The 12,292-nt window shown below is 43.0% G+C and overlaps 1 protein-coding gene across 1 annotated transcript in view; it reads right to left on the minus strand.

The window, feature by feature from the left end:
- Positions 1 to 4,683: 4,683 nt before the first annotated feature.
- kiaa1109 (KIAA1109) overlaps positions 4,684 to 12,292 on the minus strand; it is a 196,760-nt gene continuing 189,151 nt past the window's right edge. Inside the window, 5 exon segments of the mRNA XM_079528812.1 lie at positions 4,684 to 5,775; positions 7,297 to 7,465; positions 9,049 to 9,183; positions 10,462 to 10,659; positions 11,692 to 11,895. Coding sequence (XP_079384938.1) covers positions 5,559 to 5,775; positions 7,297 to 7,465; positions 9,049 to 9,183; positions 10,462 to 10,659; positions 11,692 to 11,895 — 923 coding nt within the window. The 3' untranslated portion in view covers positions 4,684 to 5,558.

A 12,292-nucleotide genomic window follows, 5' to 3' on the forward strand; every position in this document is an offset into this window, starting at 1 on the left:
TGTGTACTTAGCTCATGAATCGAGGGGGACGCACGTCCGTACCTGTGCGTGCGCGTATGGACAAAAAGTGGAAATGCTGTGGTGTCGTGTGACGCGACCTGTGGTGTACCGCTGATTGTGACATAATGGACTTCATTGTAAATGGCACACACTGTACCTGTTTGACTGAACTGATAAGAAATATTTTTTGTTTGATATCAGCTTAATGTACTGTACAAGACAGTCCCTCTGTTGCTGCTATCAAGTCAACGCACGCACGCACGCACGCACGCATGCACGCCCACACGCACGCACGCACGCACGCACACACACACACACACACGCACACACGCACACAATCGCTCGCACGCACGCACGCACGCACGCACGCACGCACACACACACACACACACACACACACACACACACACACACACACACACACACACACACACACACACACACACACACACACACACACTGCATGGCTCAGTTCACACATTGGTGTGTTTTTATTCTATTTCGAAAAGCACTGTGTGAGCTATAGTATATTGGCAATGCATCTTTTTTTGTGGCGCACTATTATTCAGCTACTAGTGTAGATTTCTGTTTTACACAAACATTAAATTCTCTTTGACAATGAATGGAGTATTTACGTCATATGTGGACGAGCAAATCGGCTATTTTCGTCCTACACAAAGGTTCATAAATTCCCATTGACAATGAATGGAGAATTTACGTCAAATGTTTCTGAGCAAATCGGTATTGTTGTCCTACACAAAGGTTAAATTCCCATTGACAATGAATGAAGAAATTACACCAAATGTGTCTGATGAGGTACTATGATAATAGTAGAGCACCCCTCACTTCACTTCACACGGGTGTGATCTTTTAACAAAAGGTTGGCCTATATTATGACACGCTCAGAACAGGGTGAATGTGGTTACGTCCCGTATGAAAGCACCATACTGTCTGCTCTGCACCTCAAGGGTATTTCGAGTGACAGGTAGAGAGGCATCGTCTGGCATGGAGACCCCTCTCTTAGGAGCTGTATACGCACCGGTGTATAGGGTCCATTGGGCCACACGGGCCGTGGCCCAATGGACCCTATACGCACCGGCGTATAGGGTCCACTGGGCCACACGGGCCGTGGCCCAGTCCGTGTAGAGCTTAATTGCCCAGTCTAACTTCAAAGGGAGGGGGAGAAAAAAGAACAACAACAACAAAAGATAGCCTACTTTGGCAGCCCTTCATGTGCATGCACATTTCTGTTAGTAGCAAACCACAGCATGCAGAATTGGCGCAGTAGCAAACCACAGCATGCAGAAATGCTAATTTGCCCAGTCAATCATTTAATCCGCCTTAGTCTGTGACCCTACTAAAATAGCGCTTCGAGGCATTAAACACATGTGGTACAGTATACCTATACAAACGTCATGTTGTTGTAAACATTAGCTTACGACAGTACAGTAGTAAAGTTTGACGTAACACACCAGTGATATCTGATACGTTTGATAAAGTTGTTGCATCTCAACAGACTGGTGGTGAAATGTCATTTCCAATTCCAGCAGAGCCACCCTTCAAAACCACCAAGTGCACAAAAAAAGAGCAGCTGAGCAAAAGTTATGGTCTAAACTAGTAAACTAAAGGGCAGCAGGTATATACTTGAGTGACTAAATAGATGTGCAGCAGGGCTGTCCCTCAGTCTGTTGAGCATTTAATACCGTCTCATGTTCATATTCTTCCTATTACTACTTACAGTTGGGTGCCACCGATATTGTCCCTTATCATTTGACCCATTTAGGCCTGACCTCAACATTTTTAAAAATCCTTCTAAATCCTCCAGTTTTCTGAAATAAATATTTTCACGATTTTTCAAAAATAGCAGATCTACAAGCTTGTAGCGAGTGGCGCGCTATGAGCTTGTAGATCTGCTATTTTTCAATAGCTAAATTATAACAATGTTTAAAACACCAAAAAGGGTTCCCGCCCAAAATGGGTTAACTGTCCTTTTGCGCAGATCACGCAAACCTCAGCAAAAAGAAAAGGACAATATCGATGGCCTCCAACTGTATGTATAAGGAGGAGGAGGATGTCTGTTGTTGGTTTGTCTGTTCATACTAGTGCATTATATATCATGCCGTTTACAAGTTTGTCCACCAAAAGATGATCATGTAACTTAATTCTGCAGTCCCTGCTGTGTGTTTTTTTTTAAATCCTTTATTTACCCAGGGAAGTAGCTGAGCACACAGGTGCTCATTTTCAGCAACGCCCTGCATGTGTGTGTGCACGCGCATATGTGTGAGTGTGCGTGCACACGCTCTACCAGTCTAACGGAAGAAGGGAAGCACTTATCTTCTCTTCTGATCTTCACAGTTTGAGAACGGACGATTCTACACATAAGTTTAAGGTTGTTTGCACCTCCAAGACACTCACGATGATCGACTTCCTTCCTAGATCTGCATGTAGTAGCTAGTAGTAGGGCAGGATGGCACTGTAGCTAAAATAATATAACTAAACTAAATAAATTAATACATGAATACACAATGATGGATTTGAACAATATAGGAATTATTTTGAGAGGTATAGCAACAGACCGGGCTCAGCTCAAGTTTAATGGCAATTATTTTATTATGTTAAGAAATCAACACATTTAAGAAATTCACAGTTATTTAATGTACTTTACACAGGTCTATTGCACAGATAAAAAAAAAAGATAAAAACAAACACACAGGCATGACAAAATGTGTCATGCCTGTTAGCATGTAATGCTACCATGCTAATAAAGATCTCATTTCACATATTCATACAGAAGGGTTTTGTTTCAAATTATAATCACATCTTCCTCGAACGTGCATTTGTTCTTATTTGACAATCATCTGAAAATCATTTTGCCTTTCATTCTCAACTATCAGAAAAAACAAGCTGTAAAACAGTTAAAAGAAAGCAAAAACAATCGACCTTGTGTTCCATCGGGAAACAGAAAAAAAACAAAAAAAAACACAAAAGGCAATTAATTCATTGGTCATGAAATGAGTCTTATAAAGTAAGTAACGATATTTCAAATCAAATCATTTCATATACAGTAGGTAAAAGTCATCCAGTTGTTTTGTTCGGCATGGAGTTATCACTTTTAAAGGAGCCAAAAAAAGAAATATATCATATATATATATATATACATACAGAAAAATACACAAGAAAATATGCTAAATATACAGAAACGTCTACGAGTGCAAAAGGCTTTCCGTCAGCGCTTGCAGTGTCGTACAGTACAGTAAACGTACAGTAAACTACTGGGCTGGAACTGCCGTGGGTTAATCAGATCACACTATGGCCTGTTTGGGTTCAGCAGCAGGGACGTTGCAGAGAGTGTCAGAGGGGCGGGGGCTGAAATCCCGCTAAGAGGGCACTTTTTGGACAAAAATAATTTGCGAAAATAGCAGATCTACAAGCTCTCAACGCGTCGCAGCGCGACACGTTGAGAGCTTGTAGATCAGCTATTTCCGGGGACGCAACCCAGCACTCTTTAGCTAGGGGAGATGCGGTGTGTATACGACATGGATTTCTAAACAAATTTGTTCCAACGCAAAATGTTGTGGTTCAAGTTCAGGAGACTTCGGGGAAAAAAAAAAGAAATTCTCCAGAATGCTGCCTTCCGGCAAGGCATGGGAAGGAGGGGCATTTGCATTTCTTTCACCGTAGTAAATGCTGCATTCGTGGTCTGGAGAGGGCAGTTGTTTTACAGACGGGTAAAATGTCTTATGTGTGCATGTCCCTGTTTAGCAGTTCAAACGGCCTGTACGGTAGTGATCACTCCGATCCAGTGTTTCGACATTAATTTGATACATGAGTGTTTTTTTAAACAGTAGGTCGAAGCCTCATTTAACACAACGTTCGCCAGACCCGCCATTTCTCGGGGAGGCGTGCTCGCAGACCGCCTTTGCCCACACACGAGAAATTCTCGGGTTTGTTTAATGTCATTGAATGCAGAATTCATAGTATTTCGTTCACCGCTTCCAGCATCGATCGTCCGACCTGCCGTAGCTCCCGTGGCGTGAGGTCATCGGATATCTCCAAAACGTCCTCGTGCACGCGCACAATCTAAAGCATTTTAGGGCTCAGATTGAGATAAAAGGACCATTTTTTAGAGCCATACTAAAACATAAATTCGAGGTCGCGCTCTGCCGTGAGTGAGCCAGGAGCCACAATGGAGTTGCATTCACGTCCGGATGAGGGCTCGTCTTTCTTTGCTTGTGTCGCGCATTTCACTGGCACTATAGCCTCATCGAACCCCTTTTGGTGTTAGCATTATGTTATGCTTTAGCTATTGGAAAATTAGCAGATATACAAGCTCATAGCGCGCCACCGAGTGGCGCGCTACGAGCTTGTAGGTCTGCTATTTTTTTTTAAATCGAAGAACGACTGACATAGAAACATAGCTTTTTCAGAAAACTGTCAGGATGTAGAAGACATTTTTAGAACCTGATCTCAGGTCAAAATGGGTTAAAGGGGGGCACCTGGCGCATTTTCAGCCTTATCGCCTTATAATTGGTCCTCACAAAATGGTACCATTATGGTCTCACTCACTCCCGTTTCTCATTGGTGGGCTGCAGGCGGTTCAGAGACCTGCCTATCAGGTGCCATCTTTGGGATGGGGATTCCCCTCCCCCCCCCCCCCCCCCAAGCTTATACAAATTCACAGCCTTTCTCTTGCCATGCCAAAAATAGAAGCCATTGTTTTGGCACGAGTAAAAAAAAAAAAATCAATAAATAAATACAAATTTGAAATCTTGCTTGAAAGAACCAAATCTGCCTACTGATGATGTCACTGGTAGGCAGGTTTCTGAGCCGTCCACATCCCATCCTCTGAGTGAGGAGACAGAAATGCATTCGTGAGGAACAATTGGAACCAAATTTGGTTCCATTTGTAGACTCAGAGTAAAATTAACATTGATTTTACAATATAAATTGGGGGTCCCAGAGATATAAATGCCATTAAAAGGGGAATACCACTCATGTTCAACTTTTTACCATGTCATTAATATACCTTAGAGCTGTTGTGTGGAAACAATAAAAAAAATCCCCCCCATTCTGTGTTTCCTAGAAAAAACATTAACAAAAAAATCATGATTCACATGATTCACCATGTTAATGATTTTTTTCAGACCTCCAGTTCTAGGAAACACATAATAGGGGGACTTTTTTTTAAATTATTTCCACACAACAGCTCTAAGGTATATTAATGACATAGTAAAATGTTGAAAATGAGTGGAATGCCCCTTTAAATGGGGGGGGGGTCCGTAGACTAATAAATGCATGTCAAACCGGTGGTCCTTGAAATTAAACGGCTTGAGAATCACTGCTAGAGCCGTACAAATCTTCTCTCATGGGCGGTCCCTGGCATATCTTTTGCGGGTTAATTAGTGTCAATTTGGGGGTCCTTGACGTGCTAACGTTAGGGAACCACTGGGCTACTCGACGGACGCGTATAAAACACGTCCGTTCACGTGAGGAGTGCTCCAAGCACGGCTGCACCGTGTGAAAAACAGAAGAGCCATCTTATACGTCGCCGGCGTGCGTCAGTGGTCTTCTTTGTCCCTGCCCTTCTTGTCCCGGTCGTCCTGCAGTGCCATGCCCAGCTTCTTGATGAGGACCGACAGCACCTTGTCCAGGGGATCCATCAGGCCCCTCTGCAGCCACTTGGGAATTGTAGTCCTGGCGTGGTGGAAGCCCAGCTTCTGGAGGATGTAGTCCACGCCCACTGGGTCAATCTTCCTCCCCGTCCACGAGATGAGCCTGAGGAGAGCAGGTATTGATTGATTGATTGATGTATCTATTCATCAATAGAGGGTATGCGCGTGACATCATCATCAAACCAGGAAGTTATGCAGGAACGCCTACTGAATGGCAAAAAACTACTTTCTGGCCTTGACAGCCCATACATCCACACAGAAAAGTCCTATCTGATTGCATTAAACAACATTAAACAATGTTAAACTCACTTTGCCTGTTGCTTTGCCACTCGATGTGCCATTCACTTTAAGCATGCGCATACTCTCTATTTACACGGCTTGGTTGAACGTCCAGTTCTGATGGCCGGTCTGTTATTACCGGATAACAGACCACTGCTATGAAGGTGAATTGAGTACAATGGACGGGGACCACAATGGAAACGAGGCCCCCTGGGGATTTTTGTTGTTATCCTTTTAGCATAGCCTTATAGGGCTTAGACTGTACTACATGTATGGTTTATCATGTGGTGGAACAAATTAATCAATCAATCAGTCAATCAATGGCGATTGGTTTCAAATGTGATCATGTTAGGCCGGGCAGGGGTGCACACACACTTTGTTGAATTGAGAGCTACTCAACAAGATCTAGACACCAACAAAAAAATATATATATATTGCTGAAAATGGTTTAAAAATGTACCTGAGGGGGCTTTGGAATAGCGCCGCTGGCGTTTCAAATAAGACAAACGCAGTGTCTCAATGGGAAAACGGAATGGGAAATAAGAGGCGGACAATGGAATTGGTGTTTTTGTACACAACTTTGTAATTAGGCCTATATTGCCATTGTGGGTTTGAGCTGACATGTAGACGGGAGGAAACGGCGTTTCCACTCTGGGAGGTGTTTTCACTTTGTTGCGTTTTCACCTCCTGAAAACACCGTTCTCGTCTAAAGGGACCCCAGCAAACTCACTCACTTTATTTTGCCGTTTTCTATGAACACCGTTCTCGTGTAAAGACCAACTGAAAATCTACGAGCTTGTACATGATCTATTTTGCCCTATGAGCTTGTAGATCTGCTATTTTTCAATAGCTAAAGCATAACATAATGCTAACACCAAAAGGGGTTTCCGCCCAAAATGGGTTAAGACTAATTTTAACCCTCAATGGCTTCCTTTCTGGAGAGAAAAAATGACGTTATTGTAAAAAGATTCACGCTATTTGCAATGAGAAGCGGACGGGGAGCTGGTGCGCCACTTGGACCCCGGGTCGTAACGTATATAGGACTACAAAATGGCGTCGGGACTAAAACACCGAACAGAGCCCCTGCAAAGCGGTGTGCGACAGGGCATTTTTACTAGTTTACTAGTCGACTAGTTGTTTAACTACCTATTATGTAAAAAATAAAATAAATTAAAAAAATAAACTTTTCTTTTCTTTGGGGGGGGGGGTGTACATGGTGACTATAACTATAATCTACCTGATCTTGATCTTGGTACTAGTCAACTAGTACCAACAAGGTCGACTAGTGGATTTACTAGTCGACTAGTAAACTAGTCGACTAGTTGCTTAATGCCGTGCGTCTGACCTGAGCGTGGGCTCCAGGTGCCACGTGTTACACATGAACTCTCTCCAGTCTATGGTGGTGTAGTTGATGGCGTCCTCCTTGTCCTTGTCGGAGGGGTTGTCGTTGTCGGGCAGGGCGGTGGGGCTCTTCTGGCCGGGCCGAGTGGCAGACATGCGCGGAGCGAACAGGGCTGAGGAGACATGACGACAATGAACTTTATTTATATACACTAGCACCTTTCAAAACAAGGTTCCAAAGGGCTGTACAGTACGAGGTTAACCCATTTTGACCTGGGATCAGATTCTAAAAATGTCTTCTACATCCTGACTGTTTTCTTGAAAAAGCTGTGTTTTTCTATGTCAGTCGTTCTCAAACACTTTCATGTCACTTTTCATGATTCTTCAAAAATAGCAGACCTACAAGCTCGTAGATCTGCTATTTTTCAATAGCTAAAGCATAACATAATGCTAACACCAAAAGGGGTTCCCGCCCCAAAATGGGTTAAAAAAACAAAACAAAAACAACATATAGCAAGTCACTATCATGGGGGCGAAAGGACGTGAGGCGTTGAGGGTGGGAGACCAAGTCAATATGCCGGCTTGACAGACATCCGTAAAGCCATTAAGACCGGCGTTTTTAATGATTTTAGAATGCGTTTTAAAAGTGCCAGGGACGTTAAGACGAGCTGAATCTAACTATGTACTGATTGCCAGAGACGTTAAGACGAGAAATATATTTTATATATTCTTTTTTTTTTCTTTTTTTTATCCATGTTTTTGAAAATTCCTCTAATCTGGTGTGCAGGTGATGACATAAACAATATAATTACATTTTCTTTCTTTTATTTATAATGGGAAAAGTGGCACCCAGGACCAAAACTGGTGTCCACCCCCTGGCACTTAAAGAGTTTTAATAATACAGGTACATTTTATTTTAAAATTCATCATTCAAAATAATACAAAAACAAAAGAAAAGTGAGCTTTATGGATATATTTGACTACTTTTGAAATGGGGCTCAAGTGGTTATAAAGTCTGGGTCCCGGGGATGGCGGGGAGACAACAACATTATGTGTTTTTGAGCTCAGCAGAAAATGTTTGAGTGAGTGAGTGAGTGAGTGAATGAATGAGTGAATGAGAACATTTATAAATTAATAAATGAGTGAATGAATGAATGGGCGAATGAATGCAATGAATGGGTGGATGAATGAGGAAAATTAATACATGAGTGAGTGAGTGAATGAGACAATTAACGAGTGAGTGAGTGAGTGAGTGAGTGAATGAGAAAATGAATGAGTGAGTGAGTGAGTGAGTGAATGAGAAAATGAATGAGTGAGTGAGTGAATGAGAAAATGAATGAGTGAGTGAGTGAATGAGAAAATGAATGAGTGAGTGAGTGAGTGAGTGAATGAGAAAATGAATGAGTGAGTGAGTGAATGAGAAAATGAATGAGTGAGTGAGTGAGTGAGTGAATGAGAAAATGAATGAGTGAGTGAGTGAGTGAGTGAATGAGAAAATGAATGAGTGAGTGAGTGAGTGAGTGAGAAAATGAATGAGTGAGTGAGTGAGTGAGTGAGTGAGTGAATGAGAAAATGAATGAGTGAGTGAGTGAGTGAGAAAATTAATAAATGAGTGAGTGAGTGAGTGAATGAGAAAATTAATAAATGAGTGAGTGAGTGAGTGAGTGAATGAGAAAATTAATGAGTGAGTGAGTGAGTGAGTGAGTGAGTGAGAAAATTAATAAATGAGTGAGTGAGTGAGTGAGTGACCTCTGACCTTTCTCCTTCTCCTTGAGGTATGCCGAGACCAGGTCATGGAGGAACATGATGAGCTCTGCATCCATGGTCACACAGATGTGGTCTGTGAACTCTGTCACCACACTGCACTCCACCTTGGGCTTGTTGTTGGAGTCTGAAGGGAAACAAACGCGCCATTTACCACTTTGTGAAGGACTTAAACGTGTGCCATAGAAAACATATACGTCAGACCCGCCATGAGCAAAAGGATAATGCAAAAAAAAAAAAAAAAACGTACAGCTCTTTTCCATTGCGCACAAAATGTTCGTTTTTTTACCTACATTTAACACAAACAACAGCCAATGAAGGGCATCAAACCCAGTCCCCCATTGAAATGCAAATGCTTGGGGGGGGGGGGGGGGGGGAGAAAAGTTGACTCGATTATTTCATGTAAAAATATATATATGTTATCCAGGTAAAGTAGGCCTAATGCCTAATGTGTCACTCTGCATGTTTAACTAAGTTTTCCACATGTCCAAAGCAATTTATGAAAAGTACATAAGCCTAAAGGTCATTACACACTGGCGAATTAGCGACGCGAATTAAAAATTCGACACCGGAGCGAACACCGGAGCGAACAAATAAAGAGCGAAAACGGTCGCATTTTCGCACATTCGCACATTCGCCACTGATGTGGAAGCTTGCATTGACTTCAATTGGTTTTAAAAAAAGGCGAATTATTCGCACGAATAATTCGCGTCGCTAATTCGCCAGTGTGTAATGACCTTAACCCTTTAAAAAAAAATCCTACTATCATTGTTGATAATGATATAACGCCATTTAGGTCAATGATAAATAACAATAATAGGCCTATAGCAGCAGGTAGCCTATTTAAGGGCCAGTCAACTGTCTTCCGTGAGAACGTTAGGTGACGATGACGTGCGACCACCCCCACCCCCCCCCCTTTTTATATATCGCCCCGAGTCCGCTCCACATTAGCAGCTGTACCCGTCAGTGTTGATTTCGTCGACTTTTCACTGACGAAAACTAAATGGAAACTAAATGAAAAACTAAGCTATGACGACTAAAACTACGTACGTAAGACTAAATATATTGACAATTTTGGCGACAAATAAAAACTAGACTAAAATGTTAGGAAGGGACTAGTGGAGAAGAGATCCAGTACAAGTCATTTTACACTTTGTTGCGTGCTGAAAATAGCCGATCAACAAGCTCACAGTCATTGCGACGGCACCAAGGCCCGCCCAAAATACATTTTAGTCGACTAAAATCCCACGACATTTAGTCGACTAAAACTAGACTAACACCAACACATTCCAGGTGACTTAAAAACTAAATGAAAACTATTCAAAAGACTACGACTAAAAAACTAAAATAAAAATGTGCCGCCGAAAACAAACAAACAAACAAACAAAACACTGGCTGTCGTTACCCGTGAGGGACGGCTCCTCGGGGTCCTGCACGTGGATGGACTTGAAGTCCAGCTGCATCCTGGGAAGGGCGAAGATGGTCTCCGTCTCGTGGTTGTAGCTGGAGGGAGCGCGGAAGCTGCTCAGCAGGCTGGAGGTCTTGGTGGCCACGCCGTTCTCGCCCGGGTTGTTGGCGTCCACGTTCCGAAGCAGGTTCAGCTCTGGTGACGCCGGCGGGGGAGGGGGGGGGGGACAGAAAACACACAGCGCCATGATGAGCCACCGAGTGAGGGCCAGTGGTGGAAGCAAGTACTGTACTTACACCCATTTTGGGTGGGAACCCCTTTTGGTGTTCGCATTATGTTATGCTTTAGCTATTGAAAAATAGCAGATCTACACGCTCATAGCGCGCCACTCGGTGGCGCGCTACGAGCTTGTAGGTCTGCTATTTTTGAAAAATCTGACAGAACAACTGACATAGAAACATAGCTTTTTCAGAAAACTGTCAGGATGTAGAAGACATTTTAGAATCTGATCTCAGGTCAAAATGGGTTAAACACATTTAGGAGTGTGGCCGATTAAAACAAAAATCAGACCTGTCTGAAGTGAGTGGTACTGTACTGTACTGTACTGTACTGTACTGTACAAGGCCCTGGCCTGTGTGTGTCTGTGTGTTAGGATGTGCACCAGTGACACCTGGTGGTGAACAAACGCTATATATTTTGGTTGCACCACTCAACACAAAAAAAAAAGTCTTCTTAATCCTAAAAGTTTTCTGAAAAAGAAAAACATGATGCTTCTGTGTCAGTGGTGCTCAACCTTTTTCATGTCAAGGACCCCCAAAAATATATGCAATTCGACGCCGACCCCCCCCCCCTATATTCAAAAGTCTATGACCAAAGACTAAAATTCAAAATCCTGCTGCCAGAATAGACACCGGATAGACGGACAGACAGACAGACAGACAGACAGACAGACAGACAGACAGACAGAGACAGACAGAGACAGACAGAGACACAGAGAGACAGACAGACAGACAGACAGACAGACAGACAGACAGACAGACAGACAGACAGACAGACAGACAGACAGACAGACAGACAGACAGACAGACGCTTTATTTGTCCTTTCGGAATGTTGTTTTGTGCCAAGCAGTCATCAGGATACAGAAAACATTATACAAACAAACGGATCACACAGTACATTGACAATAAAGAAACATTACGGATTCCGGCCGTGGCGCCTCCGCTCACCTTCGCTCCGCATGGCGGTGACGTAGTTGAACCACTCCTTGACGGTGGCCACGCCGTGCGGCGGGTTCTCGTGGCGCCGGCGGGTGATCTTGGTGATGGTGGCCATGGGGCTCTCCAGGGCGCCACAGGGCTTGGTCACCATGGTGTTGTGGCCCAGGTGGAAGTCCAGTGTCTGGACGATGTAGGTGGAGTCGTCGTTGGAGCCTGCGGGCGGGCGGGGGGTTACAGGGGTGGAAAAAGTACTCAATTGTTACCAAATATACCAATACTGCGATTTAGAACTACTTAAAAGTACGGAATTGAAAATGTACTTGAGTAAAAGTACAAAAGGTATCGGCAGCAAAATGTACTTAAAGTACTAAAAGTAAAAGTATTCATATTGCAGATTGTCCCATTTCACAAGTTCAAAATGTGTACAAAATCAACGTTTTAGATTTTCTGTTTTTACACACCATTATGTTCTTATTTTGATCCTAACACCCACTTTACCGAATGTCAAGTCTCCACGTTTTCTTGAGAACATGTATGACTTATTTATTATGACACTATGGCACATTAGGAGTCCAACTGGTACTAGTGGTTCTCAAATGTTTCATTTGAA

The sequence above is a fragment of the Electrona antarctica genome (genome assembly GCF_951216825.1).
Source record: "Electrona antarctica genome assembly, chromosome: 18".
Lineage (NCBI taxonomy): Eukaryota > Metazoa > Chordata > Actinopteri > Myctophiformes > Myctophidae > Electrona > Electrona antarctica.